Consider the following 18996-nt stretch of genomic DNA (forward strand, 5'->3'; position numbering starts at 1 on the left):
AATCACGCAATTTATTTGGACCACACACGCTCCTTTACGCTCCGGATATCTGAAATGCGTTGCAGGTGGCTATAAGGCCAGTAATCAGGTTAATGCTGAAGCCAGTGCAAAGATAAGTGCGGAGACTGAGGTGCGTTCGGCGGCAAATTTTCTTATAGTTCAACGCTGAGCTGTCTTTTCATCGATGCACAAGTTTAAAATACCATCTCAATCCAAAATGTGACACTATGTGTGGTATATTTGGCACCTGTGATTAATTGCAATTAATCAAAATTCAAAAGTCTGATTTATCTGATCTTAAAAAATGTATCGATTGGCGGCCTTAATATTCTGCGGGTACAGAAAGTTTTCAGACCCCCGTAAATGGTTCACTCTTTGTTATATTGCAGCCATTTGTTAAAATCATTTAATTTCATTTTTTTCCTCATTAATGGACACACCACACCCCAGATTGACAGGGGGGGAAACGGAATTGTTGACATTTTCGCTGATTTATTAAAAAAGAAAAACTGAAATATCACACAGCCATAAGTATTCAGACCCTTTGCTGTGACACTCATATATTTCACTTGGGCGCTGTCCATTTCTTCTGACCATCCTTGAGATGGTTCTACACCTTCATTGGAGTCCAGCTGTGTTTGATTATACCGAATGGACTTGATTAGGAAAGCCACACACCTGTCTATATAAGACCTTACAGCTCACAGTGCATGTCAGAGCAAATGAGAATCACGAGGTCAAAGGAACTGCCTGAAGAGCTCTTAGCAAATGGCTGCAATATAAAAAAGAGGGAAAATTTTAAGGGGGTCCGAATACTTTCCGTACCCACTGTATATACATGCATTTACTTAAATTTTTTGTTTTTTTTTTTTGGATGATGAAGCAGGCGGCACGGTGGCCGACTGGTTAGAGCGTCAGCCTCACAGTTCTGAGGTGCGGGGTTCAATCCCCGTCCCCGCCTGTGTGGAGTTTGCATGTTCTCCCCGTGCCTGCGTGGGTTTTCTCCGGGCACTCCGGTTTCCTCCCACATCCCAAAAACATGCATTAATTGGAGACTCTAAATTGCCCGTAGGCATGACTAGGAATGGTTGTTTGTTTCTATGTGCCCTGCGATTGGCTGGCAACCAGTTCAGGGTGTACCCCGCCTCCTGCCCAATGATAGCTGCGATATGCTCCAGCACGCCCGCGACCCTAGTGAGGAGAAGCGGCTCAGAAAATGGATGGATGGATGATGAAGCAAGTGAAATGACATAAATAGAAAGGGGTCAATTTAACTGCAGTTGAGATCTTGATTGATTGGTTGATTGATTGGTTGATTGATTGATTGAGATCTTGGAAACAGAAAAAACAGGTAGGCGAAACGTCAAACAGAGAGCATTGATAACAATGGCAACCGATTCGGAGAAGCAAGATATTCCCCACCTGGAACGCACAAGTCGAGCCACTGCTGACTGATTCTACAGTTACAAAGAAAATCTGATCTGTAACATACTTTATTTTTTTTTTATGAGAGCACTAAGTTAATAAAAGAGGGAAACTATTTCGTGCGCAGACATTTTTGGTGCCAAGCACGGAATTAAAACATTTAATAAAGAAATATAAATAAATAAATACATAAGAAATGAGGAAAAAAGATTAATACTTTTTTTTACTTTTGTACTTAAGAGATTTCAGTTGTTGTTTTTTTTGTTGTACTTTTACTTAAGTACAATAGTCTAATCAGTAATTCTACCTAAACCAGTGTTGTTGTTGTTGTTTTTCCAGAAGTATGTGTACTCCAGCTAGTATCTGGCACCTCTGCTGTCTTCTTCTATTGAAGGGGGAAAGTTCCCCGGTTGCCCTTTGACCTCCTGCGTGCCATCCATTGACGGCCGGCGGCTGCCCCGCTCTGGCGGCGTTCACGCCGCGGGTGTAAATTCCTGTTTAAGACGCGTGTGTCTCGTCAACCTGGATGTCGGAACCGGTTGAAACAGAATGTCAACAAGTGACGCAGTCCACTCGCAGGCGCCGACAGTTGAAGTTGGAGGAGAAACTGCGACGCCTCCGCGCGGGCAAGCACACGCAGAACGGACCTCGACTGCAAGGTTGGTCCAATTACATTCCCATATGCATTTATTCTTGTTGTTTGGGGCATTTACGTAGCATTCTCCATCTTCTGTGTGGGTTTTGTTCATATTTGTCGTTGCGGAGGGGCTGGAACGCTGCGCTGTTTATTGACGCGGAACTGCGTTTACAAACTGCGTGTTTTAAAAGTTCACCTTCAATTTCGAACACCTTCCATCCCGTGTAGCTTGTCGAAATACTCGCCGCAAGGTCTATGTCGTTATTTCAAGTCATTCGGCATTTGGATTATTAAGTATTTGTATTTATTTGGTTCCTTTTGTTGTTGTTGTTGTTATTTCAGTTCAGAGCTTTTCGATGACCAGTAAACGGCACATTACGCTTGACACGATGGATACATATTTTAATGGATTTTGCTGTTACATCGTTTGTAATTATCCCTGAAAGATTCGTCGTTTGAGAGCGTGTGGATGTGGACATTTGGGCAAATACAGTAATAACATTTTTGCACCTTTTGTACATAGAAATATACATTACATCATGTGTAATGGTATTCTAAGTTGATTTTGTTGACTTGTGGGTAACAGTTGATGCACATTGAGATTTGCAACAGAACTGTCACCATGGATACACAAAGCCACTGGCTGCAAAACGTACCAGTTCTTTGCACTTAAATCCATTTACAGGTGGAGACATTTGCGGTTTGAATTTAAGTGCGACAAGAAAACAAGTCTGGTTCTGCCCTGGCCTCGCTTTAATGTTGCAAATCACTGCGAGGTCATTAAGATCCATCGGGAAGAGGCATTTAGGGGGTAAGTCGTTTGCATTTGGAACATCTCAATTACGTGTTTGTCCGTGTTGTGTACACACCCACTCTTAGTTCAGCTGGGATCCTTGTGGTTATGCAAGTGTTAGTCAGAAAAGGCCACACACCCACAAGTCCTGCGGCCCTTAAACCGGAGCCGACATACCTCACAAGCAATTTTTCAGACTAACGAGCCTGTCAAAGAAAACAATTTGTCATCCGCCTGAAAGCCATCAAAACAGTGACATAATTCGTGTAGTCATGATAATGTGCTTGTTACAATACACAAATGCTGGGAACAGTTCATTTTATGTTCAGTGTCAACAAAAAGATTAGCCGACTTATTGGGGAGACTGATTAATGTTTCGATTAATGACTGATTTTAACTGATTAATGATAAACAAGACTGTCCTACCAGGGAAAATAACATTTTCGACCACTGCTATACTACGCGAAATAACGCATATCATGCCATACCTCGTGCAGCTCTGGCCTCGTCTGATCACTGCTTCATTCGCTTAATACCAACATACAGTCAAGAATGTAAATGCGTGATGCCTACAGTGAAAAAGTGGACCAGTGAAGCAAAGATAGAAGTTCAAAGCTGTTTAGACTGGAGTGTCTTTGAAAATTCAGCTAGCAGTCTGAATGAATATACGGACACTGTCACATCCTATATCAGTTTCTGTGGAGATGTGTGTGTAGCAACAAAATCATTTCGCACATTCAATAACAACAAGCCGTGGTTCACTGCCAAACTAAAGCAACTCCGCCAAGCTCAGGAGGACGCATATCGAAGCGGGGAGAGGGCCCTGTATAATCGAGCTAGAAACCAGCTGACTAAAGAAATTAACATTGCAAAGAGAAACTATGCAGCAAAGTTGGAAAAACAGTTTACCGCTGACGACTTTAAATCAGTCCGGCATGCATTACAATCACCGACCAATTGCAAGCGACGATCACCCCAAGCTGAGAACAATAGCACACTAGCCAACGATTTGGCCCAAGGTTGTGTCCTCTCTCCGCTGCTCTTCCCTTTCTACACGGACGACTGCATTTCGACGCACCCGGCTGTCAAACTCCTGAAGTTTGCAGATGACACCACTGTCATCGGCCTCATCAAGGACGGCGACGAGTCTGCGTATCGACAGGAAGCGGAGCGGCTGGAGCTGCGGTGCGGCCGACACAACCTGGAGCCGAACACGCTCAAGGCTGTAGAGATGATCGTGGACTTCAGGAGGCATCCCTCGCCACAGCCGCCCTTCGCGCTGTCCAGCTGGCTTGTGTCAATCGTCGAGACCTTCAAGTTCCTGGGAATTACAGTATCTCAGGACCTGAAGTGTGCGATCAACATCAACTCCGTCCTCAAAAAGGCCCAGCAGAGGATGTACTTCCTGCGGCTTCTGAAAAAGCACGACCTGCCACAGGAGCTGCTGAGGCAGTTCTACACAGCGGTCTTCGAATCAGTCCTGTCTTCTTCCATCACAGTCTCCTTTGGTGTTGCTACAAAAAAGGACAAACTCTGCAAACGACTGCAACGGACAATCGAAACTGCTGAAAAGATAACTGCTCCAACTAACGGAGACAAATTCCTTGTGTTTTTTGGACATACTTGGCAAAATAAAGATGATTCTGATTTAAAATACAGTTGTTCCATCTATGGTGTGTTTGAAGAACCAAGCAATTGGGTAGCATAACACTGCCAGTTACTTGATAATCATTTTAGTGCACCCAAATTCCTATAACACTACAGTATTTCAGCAAACTTAAGACACTATCACAATAACAAAAGTATAATTTGAGTTTATGTGTGAGTTGGAGACACCATTTCGAGTTGTCATTGCGATGTAAGTGAGAGTCAAAGTGCATTTTAGGAGCTTCACCAGGACAACTACATGAGATGTGTAACGTGTTTATGATTGTGGTTGTGATTTATGGTGGCGCAGCACCACATTTTTCCCCTCTGGTGTCAAACAGAGTCTCGGTCCACACTAACGCATTCACAGGCTCTCAAGCACATGCCGAAGCTACAGGTGTCATTCGAGACAAGACAATGGTTTACTTGTGAAAAAAGGAGTTATTTAGTATGTGTAGACTGAGAGTGAAGTTACACCTGAATAGCACTCTTGAATTCCCAAAAACATGCATGGTAGGTTAATTGGCAACTCTAAATTGCCCGTAGGTGTGAATGTGAGTGCGAATGGTTGTTTGTTTGTACGTGCCCTGCGATTGGCTGGTGTACCCCGCCTCCTGCCCGATGATCGCTGGGATAGGCTCCAGCACGCCCGCGACCCGAGTGAGGAGAAGCGGCTCGGAAATTGGATGGATGCATGAATGGATGGATGTAACTACGGTAATTGAACCCTCACTGTGAAACATTACAGCTTTAGATCACCGTAAATTACAACCACAATAACTAATGCTCATACCTCTGTGACAGTGTCAATCAAACTTAAAGCATTATTATCTTTGTAAAGGCACAAGATTAAGAATGGATGGATGGACAGACGGATGTACAGAACTCTTATTTTGTAGAAGTGTTCATAATATTGTGGCAGGTGGGTGTATATATAAACCAGTAAACAATAAACAAAAGTAAACACAAAAGTCATCTTAAATAAGTGATGTCATACAAAGAATACAAGCCCAATAAAATGTTGTTTTTCCCAAGCACATGGAAGCACTTTTGCACCCTGGCTGCAGTGTTTCAAAAGTTTGTGACCTTAAAACGCAGTTTGTGTTATGAACAGAAGGAAAAAGTACATTGAGAAAGAAAAAAAACTCGGTGGCCTCACCTTGGCTGGATTGCCTCTTTCAAGTCTGCACTTGGTAAGCTTATTAGCAGTTGTGAATGAAGGGAATCAGAATAGTTTACAGATCCCTGAGGGAAAGTGGTGTACTGATTTGCTAAAAATCCTTGAAGGATCTGCAAAGAAGTTGCATAAAAATGACAATAGAAAAAGGACTACAAAACAATATAAATGAAAATGAACAATACACAAATAAGATCAGGTAAACTGGAAACGGATTGCACTGGTCAACAACAAATTTACTGTCTAAGATTATTTTGCTGATTATTGATGACGTAACATTCACTGCACACTTACAAACTTTGCTGGCGGTAAATTGAATAGTAGACATGATTAAAAGTTAGTAACATTGGATTAATAAACTGGTAACAATTTAGCATGAAAACAAGACCTGAACAAGAGAAATGGATGACACTGTCAGTAAATTGTCCTAAATTAGTTGACAAAACATAGACAACTTGCAAAAATATTTTTGGGGGAAAGCTGTGTTATGAATGTGATGGTAGACTATGCAGAATTAATTTAGAGGCAGACATCTCTGCAGCTGCTCCTAATGTTCCGCTGTCTCTGCACTATCGCTTGCTGGTTAAGTACAAAGATGGCCAAGAAGTTCAGGTGCATTGCGTGTGATGTGTTTTGATTTCTTCTCATGACCTGCGGGAGTGTCAGGACCAAAGACATCTGCATGAAAGGTGTGTTGAGCTTGCCACAAAAGCTGCATGAAGGTGTTCCTCCCTTTTTTTTTTGTAACTTTCTTTCCTGTCAGGTCATGCAAGTGTTCTTTTATGAGCCAGACATGATTATCCAATAATGTGGAGGGTAAAGAGCAGCTGTTATAATTCATGTGACCCAGGCAGTCGGCTTTTGTGTTAGCAATTTATGATGTGTAAAGTCATTTGATGTCCTCACACAAAGTGCTAAATTCAACCACAAATGGATGACTGTTTTGTCTTAGATAGCCCCTAAAATCATTGTTAAATCATTGTTTTATAATGTTGCAGTCACATGCATGTCCTTATTTGTATAAATGCCACATCTTTGTTGCGTTGTCATGCTCACTTAGAGTAGTTAGTGTGGGCTCAGCATATGCACACACGCTTCAGCAGCGATGTCAGTGGGTGTTTTTGCAGTGTTATCTGCACGTAAAAGTAAGTGTGGTGCGGGCACAGTTGGATTATGTAACCGCATGCTTATCAGTCAAACTGATTACATGAGGAAGTTGATCTACGACTGAGATTATTATTATCATTTTTAAACCATGCATGTCATTTTGGGGACGAAACATGGTCAAATGCTCTTTTGCACACTTCATTCGATACAGCTGCACAATAATAAGAGGCAATACAAGAATTTATGATCCCAACTTGATAGAATCATAATGCTTTGATTGGCACTCTAAGAGAATTTTTTTTTTCCCTCTACAAACAAGTAAATGCAAGATAAATCAGGTGACCTAATTTCAGTGCAAAACCTGCTAACGACTTCAACAATGAACAGGAGCTCGAGACTGTAAACAAAGCCAAAGATGGAAGAAATCCAGCACTTGTTTGTTCTTCTTGACATAAGACTGACTGTTTAATGTTAAAATAAGAAGACAACCCTTGTATGAGAAAAGTATACAGTATGCGCCAATTTATAGGCTGCTGTGGATCTACTGTAGCTCCACCATTTAGCCTTCACCACCACCAAGTTTGGTATCCTGAAAAAACGGCTGACAAAAAAGTGGTGCAGTACAAATCAGTTAATGCCATGCAAACTCAAAATACCTCTCAGCATTCAGTGCGATTTTATAGCACTACAAACCACAGCCAAAATAAATTACACAGCACATGGTATTTAAATTAATTCTTCTCTTTTTGAAAAAGCTATGCCTTGGAGCTCATTAGATTGCGCAGCTGTATCTAAAATGTCGAGTGAGCGTAAACTCAATGAATGATTTGGATTTGACTTTGCAGACAGGGGAACGGGCATGAAACTACACATCTGCAGCACTCTTGCCGCCGTGCCAACACACATGAAAGAACGCCCAAAGGTGAAACACCCATCTGACAGTTAACATTAAGATTTAAGACTGTCTGCACACAACAAAGATGTACACTGCTCAAAATATTAAAGGAACACTGAAATTGCACTTGCCATCAGTCGTTTACCATTGGTTTGTGAGAATCTAAGCTTACCCTGAATGTATTGCAGCACTAATATTTGGAGCAGACGGACCGAGGCAAGAGGTGGATATTGATTGTGGGCCCAGATACACCACCCGAATTGTGTTGAGACTCTCCAACAACCTGGACCTGGATACATCTGAGATCAGACTCAAGAGGAAGCAAGACTCCTGTGTCGATAGGTAAGCACAGAAAAGCTTGATGTCATGTCAGAACGGCCTTTCAATTTCATATACGTTGATCAGTGCATAGAAGAGTATTTGAAAAATGACAAGGATGCTGCACGCAGGCATCGGAAATATCCTGCGGCAGGCACATTCATTGTCGTCGTTAAAGATCTTTACTTAGCTTTCACAAACAGCAGTCAATGAATCCTGACAATATAAGAGCAATGTTTGATGAGGTCCATCGCTAGCGTAATATTGGCACAGTTGAGGGAATCTACAAGTGCATCAAAATAAATTGGGATATCCTAGAAAAGTTTATTTTTGATACATGAATAATTAATGTCCACGAGTCAAATGTCAATCTCAAATTTTGGCGTGTTTTTGTCTCTCCTAATTAAATGCAACCTTGGGAAAGTATGAATCATCATTCCCTGAACTATAATAAGGAACTACTGTATCATATGAAACTGTAGCAGCCTACATGAGAAAGTCCCGATGTTAATGCCTCATAGACACGGGGGAGAAAAAGTGTCGTCATCTCTGGTCAGATTTTGAGTATCTATTTCGGTTCACAGCACATGCTGTCTTTAAGGTGACTGCATTTGTTTGACCTTAATTGTTTTTTGTTAGTTCAATAGACGTGACACAACATTTAACAGAATTTTTACCACCTGCAGTGCTTGCATATCACAGAACACAAACTTATAAGGACATCTGGAATTGTGTGTACAAGAGAGAGTCTGTAGTACTGCGTGATCCTTGCAACAATGTCGCTGATATACATTCCTTCTAAGTGCTTTCATAAATGGGTGCGAGGTGTGACTTAAGTGTGTGAAAACTGCTTCGTGAAGAAGGACAGAGAAAAGGAATGCTGGCCATCATGTTGCTCGGCATTGCTGTGCTAAATGTTCGACATCTAACCCATCCAAAACTTGAGCATTCTCACGCGGAAGTCCTGTGAAATGTAAAGTTTTTGGGTTTTTTTTCCTGATGACACAAATTGCACTTGTGTAATCAGATTTTATTGCTTCATTGAATGAATGAACTCTTATTATACCTGTAACTAACTTGATGTATTCAAATATTTGCTTTCTCCTCCAGTTCAAATGAGCCACAAAGGAGTAAAACGGTGGGGAGCAGCGCTCAAGTAAGGATCAGTTATCATGATAATGAGATGAGATTTCGTTCGTAAAACATTGTAGAAACAGCACATTTTAGTCAAATTTTAATATTTCCAATAAATGTACTTTTTGTACCTGAATTGAGGTCGTTTAAAACATGGGTGCCAAACTTATTTTTCTTGTAGGCCACATTGTCGTTATGCTTTCTGTTAGAAGGCCATTGTGACTTTAGAACCATATAAATGTAGACCTCATTATATTATTATATAATCCACAACAGATTTGTTTTGAAATCAGAAGTCAATGTTATTTTAAAAAGGGGTTTGGTGACAACAAAAAGTTCTTATATCTCTGATTGCAATTTTGGTACAGAAGGACATGAGCTAGACACTGATGTTTCGCTTTCACGGGCCACATGAAATGCTATGGCAGGCCAGATCTGGCCCCTGGCCTTGACTTTGACACCTGTGCTTAAAAAAAATGAAATATTTTTAAATAAATTATTATTATTATTTTATTTTTTTAAATGATCAGATCATAACATTGTAGCATTGTATCCTCTTTAAATCATCACAGTTAGGATAAGAAAAGTCAGGGTGTGTATGTACTTGAAAATAACCTGTTTGTCAAGGCCTGAATATTTTTGTTTAGTACACCTTGGGAACAGACACTGCAGACTTCCATTGCTCTTTAATAGCTGAAAGAAATATAGTGAAACCTTGGTTTTCGTATGCCCTAGTTTTTGCATGATTCGGGTTTTGACTTTTTAATTATGTTTTTTGCCACAATTCTGTCCCAGTTACCAAACGTATAGACATACGTAAAAGTCATGTTAGATGTTCATTTAGTCAGTTATATTTATTTCACATTTGGATTTCATGTTTTCTGTATGTTATGTGAAACTATAGTTATTCTCTTAAAAAAAACATTTGTTCATATTTTTGGGTGTCTGGAACAGATTTATTGGATTCACATTTTTTCCTATAGTAAATATGGATTCAGTTTTCATACAGTTCGGATTTTGGCAGACTTTTTAAAGTAGATAAATCACGAAAACTGATGTTCCACTATAATTTATATTTCTTGGGGAACTTGCAATGCAATGATACAACTATAAATATGATATTCAGCAGTCAGGAATGTGGCCTATGACTTAAGAGTTGCTTGGTGCGTTAAAGGTATGTATACAAGTTTCCCTTGAGCAAGGGACCTTATTTTTCCAGCTGCTTCATAAGCAATAGAAAGCAGCCCCACTGTTCAAAAGAACCTTGGTGGGTTCAAAGTAGTGATTATGAACAACACTCCAAAAACATCCCTTGTGATATTTGTAATTGTGCTTGGGATCCCAACAAGAAAGTCTTATAGATCCAATGTCAGACCATTAACACTTTAATTTGATATGACCTTCGTGTTGACCTTTATATTAGAACCTGTTTTCCCCCCCAAAAACTGACAAGATAAACAGTATCATAATCAAATGCATAAACAACCATGCATTTCTAGTTTGGCTGCTGTTTTCCTTAAATGAAACCCAACTATTTTTTTGAAACAACATATTTTGTTCACCATTGAATAATTCTTGTTTTGACAGGTGAATAAACAAACTTCAGTACCAGACACTTCCAGAGAAGTAACAAGTGATTCTCCGATACCAGAGAAGATACAATTTCTGGCCAAGAAGGACAAAGACATTATCACAGTTGCTTGCAATGGTCATAAGTCCAGAATTAGACTTCCATGTGGATCCACTGAATTAGAGCAAACTGTAAAGGACTGTGCCAAGCTTGAGAAGCAAACTGATGTTGAGGCGCTGTCTGACTCCACTGAAGTCATGTTGTCTTCTGCTATGGTGACAGTTCTTGCCCCCACATGGAGTGGCCGACTTCGACAGTCCAAAAGGTTTGAGGCGACAGGCAGTTTGGAAACCTTGGCAAATCTACCAGGTGTGGTAAACTCTGAGGCAAGTCATTCACAGGATTACTCTCAGGGGTCTCAAAGTGGTATGGGGAGGGTGTTTAATGTATCGCAAGCCCAGTCAAGACCTCCATTTCTGAGTAGTAGGCAAAATACAACAGGTTGGTCCACTAAAAGTGGTCCGCAAATCTTGGACTATGAATCGAGGAGTAAAGTTGCTCGAACAGTCTCGTTGGATGGAAGCGCTAAAGAGCCAGAAATAAAAAAAGCGGAAGCAAGTTGTACCTGGGATCTATATGGGCAAAAGAGGAACCCTCAAGATGGTTATCCAGTGCGACTCTCATCTTTGAGTTCAAAACCAACAACGAGCAGTCTTCTTCTGTCATTAAGAAGAATAAATAATCAAAACATGAACTCTCATAACCCTACTCCATCTGAGGTCAAGCCAATGTCTCTGAAGAGTGACCAAGATGCAAAACTCATCTCAAGACACCCGTCTCAACCCTTTCACAAAAGACTTGAGCGAGAAAAGTTAAAGCCGCTCCCCTCTTCATTGTCCATTTCTCCTAGGGAACCAGAGACGCAACCAATTAGTACAACACCATTGACTAATTACAATAAAATAGGCGCATCGAAAACAAGCTTGTTTTCATCTTCGACCATGAACAAGGTCACAATTGACACACCCAAACAACCACAAAGAGTGAATAAGACACAGCCAAGTCTTCCATGCTCTAGTGAAGCATTTCCCAGTCCACGACCATCGGAAAATGAACGGAATTGGAGCGGTTCAGGAAGTGGCTTAAACCTATTTTCTGACAGTGTCGTATCGTCACATAAACATATTCAATATGACTCTGGTTTGCTTTCAGAAAGTGGCACACCTCCCAGAAAAACATCTGGGACATCCTCTTCCAGGTGGCAACAAAATAGCCATAAGATCAGTGCTACTGCAGTTCACACAGACACACCCAACATCATAAACAAGCCAAACACACCCATAATTCCTCTATGTAACAATAATTGTGACGCACCAGCTCTAAGTCCAACTAATAACAGAAGTCTTAACTGTCAAATCTCAAATAGCACCAACAGTGCCACGACAGAGCCAGTTTGCAATGGTAGCGTCAACCCTGTGATGAAGCCACAGAAAGCAGGAACTGGTAGTGTCAAAGAGAAACATTCTAACTATTCACTTGACAAAGTAAGGCTTTCCAAACAACTATACGAGTCCAGTTTAAGAAAACTACAGCCACAAAAGTCTCAAAGTTTTCCTGACGGGCAATCTACTCTTGATCACCCAAGAGATTCCATTAAGCATGATGTAAGTAATGGTTCATATAAAGCACATGTGAGTGAATTGGCACCCACTTTGTTAAATCCAAATAGCACTGCACCTCGTGAGAGCAAATACAGAAATGATCATTGTTCGCTCATAACAAATAACACTCATCAAAGCAAGACAATTAATCGGGTTTCATCTTATGATAGCACCATCACTCTCAAGAGTCAGGTTGTTGCCTCTAAAAATGTAGCTGGTTTCTCACAGAATCCAATTGCCCGTCCGTCATTTCAGTCCAAACCCGATTTTTCTCAGACAAATATTAACATTTCATCATTGATTGGCTCTACATCCCAAACACCAAAAGTCGCCAATAGAGCCACCACCAACACCACACCTTTTGGGTTTAGAAGAAGTTATGCTGCCACCCCAAAGCCTTTCCAACCAAAAACCGAGTCCCGCCATGTTCCAATGGCAAATAACACTTCCAATGAAAACTGTAGTCCTGGATCTATGACCGCTTCTCTCGCCACCCCTACTACTCCCACCCAGATTAGTTCTACCAGTACTCCTGCCATGACATCACATCTCCAAACACCCTCAACATCTCCAATCAGTCCAAACCGAAAAGTGGGAGGAATATTAACTAACCAATCAGGAAAAGACAATAAAAAATTGGGCCTAGGGCACAGAAAGAAAGTGAAACATGTCATGTGGGAGGACGCTGAGAATTCTGAACCCACTAAGAGTCCAGATCCATCTGTCCTGACAAGTCCACTATCCCGCTCAAGGTCCCAGCAAGACATCAGAGCACCATCCATCTTCTCTTTTCTAAGATCAAGCAGTCAAAACACAAAGAACACTTCTCTTTGCACTACATCACCCAAGACCTCTAACCTGCAGGGGTGGAAAGGAGAGAAATATCAATCCTTGTCTTCTGACTCTGATGATCGAACATTGAGAGAGGGAGGAGAATCAAAAGAAAACCCCAGTGAAGCAATGAGCTTTGACCAAAAGAGTAGAGAAGCAACGCCGTGCAGACTGCGGAGGTCACTCTCATTGCAGGCTGATGAATTCCTGTATCATTCAACTGCTCTCACGCCACCTCCTGACTTTTCAAATGGATACAAGATCCGTTACAGCCCCCCACCTTACTCCACTCTCATCTCCACCCGCAGTGAAACTAAGAAGGCAACTCCTCGGACACCACTCTTCCCAAATCTAAACGCCAACTCAAATTATACCTCAAATCATCCAGCACATTCTCATCTAGTTGCAGATGCAACCTCACCTAACACAAAACCATCACCTACAAATTCACCAAAACCATTGTCCTCTCCTCTGCAGAACAGAATGTTATCACTTGATAATTCATTGTATAGTGTTTCACAAACAGATGAAATCAACAATAATAGCTACAAGAGCATATGTCGTAATCAACAAAATGGCCGCCTATTACTTGTTGAGAGCAGCGTTGATGTCAGCCCACAATCTCTGCAAAGCTCAAAAATGGAGATAAATGCTTCTGCTCCAAAGACCACAACGCCTCAATCATTGCAACCTTTCACAAAGACGCTCCCTTCTGTGAAGGCAAAGCCAAGTGATTCAAATCAAAGCTCTAGTGGCAGCAGCTCAGCGGATAGTCAGTCTGTGGGTGATGACATTGGCAACAAAAAAATGGAAAGTGTGATGGGTAAATTCAGACTTTTCTCAGCAGAGAGCAACAATGAGCAAGGCCCAAAGAGACGACGTCGTTTTGGGATGAAGAAAAGTGTCAGCACGCCAAACTCAGAAACTGAGAAGTCAAGCAAGAGTTCTAATAAAATGGACCAGGTTATCAACAAACTGAGACAAACTTTCAGCACTAAACGCCCTGATGATGATCTGAGGCGAGCCTCTGATACGCCCTCTGTCAGTGGACAGACCGGTACCAGCAATACCAGTGATACCACAATTGAGAGTAACAGAACTGCAAAGTGTGAAGAACAAGAAGTCAGGCTGAAGGACAAAGAAAGGACCAAACAGGGTGAAGAGTGGACACAGAACAGCTACTCGATCATACCTACCTTATCGGTACAAACCTCCATGACAGAAAATGAGTTATTTATTTGGCCGAACCAGTCCAATGCCAAAGACCAAGACAAATTAAGATTTGGTGCAAAAAAAGTGTCGGACCAGATTGATGTTAAGAATAGAGCAACAAACCAGTTCCTTCTGTGTATAGATCATAGTCCCAATAGGAGCCCTAAACTCACTGATAGTCATTCTACTAAGTTTAGGAACTCTACATCCAGTTCCAAGAGTCCATTCTCCCCCTTTTCCTCTCTTTCCACTCACTCGCCATTTTCCTCACCTGATGTGGCAGACGACAGTGTTTTCTACAGCCCAAAGATGCAATGCCGCAGGGAGACCTCATCACCATGTGAGCCGGGGGAGGGAATCAGTCTGGTGAGTTCACGGAGAAGCCGGGCCTCCACAGGTCCACCAAATACAGGTCCAGCACAGGACGAGGCATCGTGCTATGCCGATTTAAAGTATGGCATTGAGCCTGGGAGGTCCGTTTCTGTGAGCTCTGTACTCTCCAGTCGGCCATCAGGGCCTGGACGAATCTCCACCGGCCCCAGATTCACGAGTGTGGGTGATCTCTCCGAATCAGTCCCAACTTACGGACGAGCTGATGAGGATTTTCATCAGTGGTTAGAGAGGAATTTCAATCATAGACCAATCAGTCAGATGCAGTCCTACTTCCCCAGTGACGCCGGAAAACTCAGATCAAGATCTCTTCCTCGATCACTGACTCGGAGTCTGGCCCAGTGGAGCTCAGGTGTCTCTAATTGTTCGCCTGCAGACACCACGTCGTCACTGTCGCCCCATCGTTGGAGTCCCAACATGAACACTTGTCACTTTGAGTGGGATACAGTGAGCCCCCCGACTCCTCCTCCAACACCTCCTCTGTCGCCGCAACCCAGACGCATGTCCAAACCTCCCAGCCTTTCCTCGCCTAATTTTCCCAGCCCAACTGGAGAATCACTGGACAGACAGTCCCCCAAGGGGCATTTGCCCTCTCGGAATTATGTATCCAGCCTAAGCACATTTGAAGAGTCCTCAGACAGCAGCTCAGATACAACTACAGATGATGAATATTATTTCGAAAAAAGTGATGAAGAAGAAAAGGAGACCGAATTGTGACAGCAGTCACAATTTGATTGCTAGGTTCTCTTGTTCATATTGTAAAAATAAGATGACGTGCAACAGAAACGTGCAAAGGAAAGTTAAGAATGTAGGTTGACAGTCATAGCAAGTGACTTAAAATGGCTCGTCTTCGTTGTATTCAAACGTGACGTCAAGATGACATTTCTTCTTCTTCGATTATGCTGCATCTCTTCCAAGAGACATCAGTGCTGCCTAGCATGTTGCTGCACAACGTGGTACTACACTGATGGCACGTAACTATTTTTAGACTTTCCTGTATACTGTTAAAAAAAAAAAAAAAGTCACTTAAAAAATCTGCAATATAGCAGGGGCGCGGATGATGACAGGGTACACTGTAAAGTCAAGTATGTACGTAAGCACAATGATGCTCTGCTAATTTATGATAAATAATGGATGCTTAGCACTCATTTGGACAGCTGCATGGCTTCAGTGTGGGAATTACATCTGTGTAAGTAGTTTTCATCCTAAAGTTTGCTATAACGCATTCATTTCATTCCACTGAGATTCCTGGTTTTCCGTCCGGTTTTTGAGAACGGAACATACTTTTATTTGTTCATATTTTGTGCGTTTATAACAGTACACCAGAGCTGAACATTTGCCAAAATGGTATGTCCGTGTTCAATTTTATTGACATCTTTTGTCATGTTGCATCGTGAATGGTTGCTGAAAGTGTATCGACCCCACTAGGTAGAGCCACTACACTGTTATTGGGCTTTTATCCACTTGCTGCTTCAAGGCGTCGTAGTCGCGACGTCTGGTGGAATGCATCGTGGTCGTCTCGGACCATACTGTTTCTTCTGCTGCTGAGCAATAACTCCAGAGGGGAAGGAGAATTAACGTTCCAAAATATTTTAGTTTTGTGTGCTTGAAATTGTTGTTAATGTTTTAAATGTAAAGCTGAGTTTCATTTTCTTAACCACTTTTTTATTTTTTTAATGGGTAAAAGAATCATACTGGATGTGGTAATTTAACATTGTTGTCAAACATAAAATGCTTCATATAGTGCCTGACATTGTTTGCCCAGACCCAATATTTGCACATTGACAATTCAAAGTCCAAATATATGTGTTTTATGAATAAATGCCATGTTTACAACAAGCTCTGTCTCAGAATTGAATATGTGCCATTCATTCAGTCAAATAGTGTCTTCAGCGTGCGATCCATGCAGTCCAACAGGAGATGTATTTTGCAGTGAAAACACAGCCTGCTATGGGTAATAGTCGGGTAAAGACTGGTGTTGTGTACAGTCGGTCATAAAATAGTCACTGGTGTCATGAAACTTTCTGGCTTCTACTGTATTTTTTGCACCAAATAGATGTTACCCTAGAAACAACAGACCTGACATCATGCGGGCGTGACTGCTTTATTTGGCACAGCTCTGAGTTAGAAAGAGCTTTTCCATCATTTGGAAAGTACAGCAGTGGTCACACGGCGGGACTTGAACAATGGCCTCACACTGAGCGGGTAATGCCTACAACCCGTTCTTCAATTATTGGAAGTTTAGTGTGCACACAAACAGATTAGACCATATTGACATATTTAGTACGACAGAATGTAATTCCAAGGTGGACCTTTTTCCTGACCAAAACAACCTGACCTTTCTGAAAAAAAATCAAATGCAGTCACGTTTTCAGATCTGCTGTGTAAAAGCAACGCTTGCAAATGTCGGCCGTGTTGGCTTTCACACAACAATAAACTCTCACAGGGAGGTGCCGCAATTAACATTCTCTACATTTGATCTTCCCTGGCAGTCAAACATGGGAAAGTTTGATTGCGCCTTTCTTTTTGTGACTTTCGCTTTGCCCTTTCTGCCCTTTCTTCAGGAAATCCAATAATTGTAATGCTTATTTTTATTTTATTCTGATTTCGGTTTTATTTTGCATAAATGGCTCGTAAGCACATAAGCACTAAAATAAAAATTTAAATGTTTGAGAATTTAATTGATATCCTTTGATAGCCATCTTAAGGTCCATGCACTAGTACTAGTAAAACAATTCGAAGCACTAGCACTAGTAGCATGACTGTGTCCTACTAGTACCATTTTTGTTTTCTACACTCAGGTGCTACTTTTGGCCGACTAGTACGCAATTAAACCTTATTAATAAACTGCTGTGCTGCACTAGTATGACTACTAGGCCCAACTAGTAGGGATATGTAATATACTACTAGCCTCCTGGACCCTACTAGTAGCACCGAAATGCCCACTAGCAGTTTTGCCTCCAAGTAAATCTGTGCTGTAGTTGTCCTACTAGTACAACAAAGTTGAGAAATGTCATATAAATTTAGAAGGCAGTCGTGGAAACAACATTACTACCAATGCATGTGAGTCTTCCTACTGTGCTTGATATCAAGGATATCGAATAAATGTTCAAAAGTGTGGTTGCGCTCCCTACTGTGGCATGTGAAAGAATTACTGAAATAGATGTTCAAACGCTGCATCATGTTACATTGGAATCCAGTACAGAAAATGTTTATGCGCAGTACGTTTGCATTACATCTGTGTGGAACTAGAAATACAATTATAAATTCCCATAAATCTCTAATAGTTGAGTGCACTGAGCAGTAATGACATCCTGAAAATTATTTTGTAAGACAAAATTCCAAAACTTCTATTTAGTCTTCATTATTATGTTGGATACATGTAAGCATGTAGAAATACGCTTAGTCCAAGGTTGTCTACTAAATTTCTGCTGAGCTCAGATGAGAAATTGTGTCTTTGAGACTTATGATCTTTTTTTTTTTCTCTAAACACGTTCATGTGGATCCAGTGCCTAAACATGTTGGTAAATTACAAGGGATTATATGGCAGTTGTATGTGTTGCCAAGTTTTTTTTTGCCACATTCATTCCCTTTGTTAGTTCAGCACCTGCTTAGTTGCTGGAGGAGCACACTCCCAGCTGTTGAATAAGCAGCAGATAACTGGAATAATGAGCAATACTATGTAAAATTCCCTCACATGCAGTATCATGTTAACGCATCACTGAGTAACTGTACAGTTACAGCTACAGTGCATGCAGTATAACGTAAAAATGTTCTTAATGCTTTTGCTCTGTTTTGTATTTCCTCGGGTAGTCATTTTACGTCAGCTTCCGACGAGCTCCCATTTCACAGTGAAAGAGAGGTTCCTGAACAGATGACAAGGTTTAAGCAGGAGTTCACACAGTGATGGGATAAGGCCTCAGCATTTTGCCCAGTTTAGAAATCACACAGAAAAGACTTAAACAAATGGACAGTCAGTCACTTTCACTGTTAAAATGTGCCTACAATTGAAAAAAATAAGTGTATTTGTAAGTGGGCAAATTTAGAAGATCTATTAGTAAAGTGTTTTTTCCCCGAGAGGCTATATTTTCCCAGATCAAATGTGGTTTGTTCAGGAACTCTTTGGGAATAATTGTGGCCATTATAAAATCATAAAACTTTACAACTGTGTATTGGTAGGTTTGACACAGAATGCATTT

At 41.3% G+C, this 18996-nt stretch overlaps 1 protein-coding gene across 4 annotated transcripts; it reads left to right on the forward strand.

The window, feature by feature from the left end:
- The first annotated feature begins 1822 nt into the window (after positions 1-1822).
- On the forward strand, positions 1823-16636 carry zmp:0000000991 (mucin-2). 4 transcript variants are annotated; one of them, XM_061757551.1, is made up of 6 exons: positions 1823-2084; positions 2748-2873; positions 7632-7708; positions 7870-8023; positions 9110-9155; positions 10721-16636. In XM_061757551.1, the coding sequence occupies exons 1-6, from the start codon at positions 1975-1977 to the stop codon at positions 15512-15514; spliced, it is 5307 nt and encodes a 1768-aa protein (XP_061613535.1). In that variant the 5' UTR covers positions 1823-1974; the 3' UTR covers positions 15515-16636. The 4 variants fall into 4 exon arrangements, with proteins under 4 accessions (XP_061613535.1, XP_061613536.1, XP_061613537.1 ...); XM_061757552.1 differs by lacking the exon at positions 2748-2873 and having other exon boundaries at positions 1835-2084; XM_061757553.1 differs by lacking the exons at positions 2748-2873; positions 7632-7708 and having other exon boundaries at positions 1855-2084.
- The last annotated feature ends 2360 nt before the right edge of the window (positions 16637-18996 follow it).

This window comes from Phyllopteryx taeniolatus, chromosome 20 (assembly GCF_024500385.1).
Source record: "Phyllopteryx taeniolatus isolate TA_2022b chromosome 20, UOR_Ptae_1.2, whole genome shotgun sequence".
Taxonomy (NCBI): domain Eukaryota; kingdom Metazoa; phylum Chordata; class Actinopteri; order Syngnathiformes; family Syngnathidae; genus Phyllopteryx; species Phyllopteryx taeniolatus.

Coding starts and splice junctions, on each gene's coding strand:
- zmp:0000000991 (XM_061757551.1), top strand. CDS start 1,975: ATGTCAACAAGTGACGCAGTCCACTCGCAGGCGCCGACAGTTGAAGTT. Junction 2,874..7,631: donor CGGGAAGAGGCATTTAGGGG/GTAAGTCGTTTG, acceptor TTGACTTTGCAG/ACAGGGGAACGGGCATGAAA. Junction 9,156..10,720: donor CGGTGGGGAGCAGCGCTCAA/GTAAGGATCAGT, acceptor TTGTTTTGACAG/GTGAATAAACAAACTTCAGT.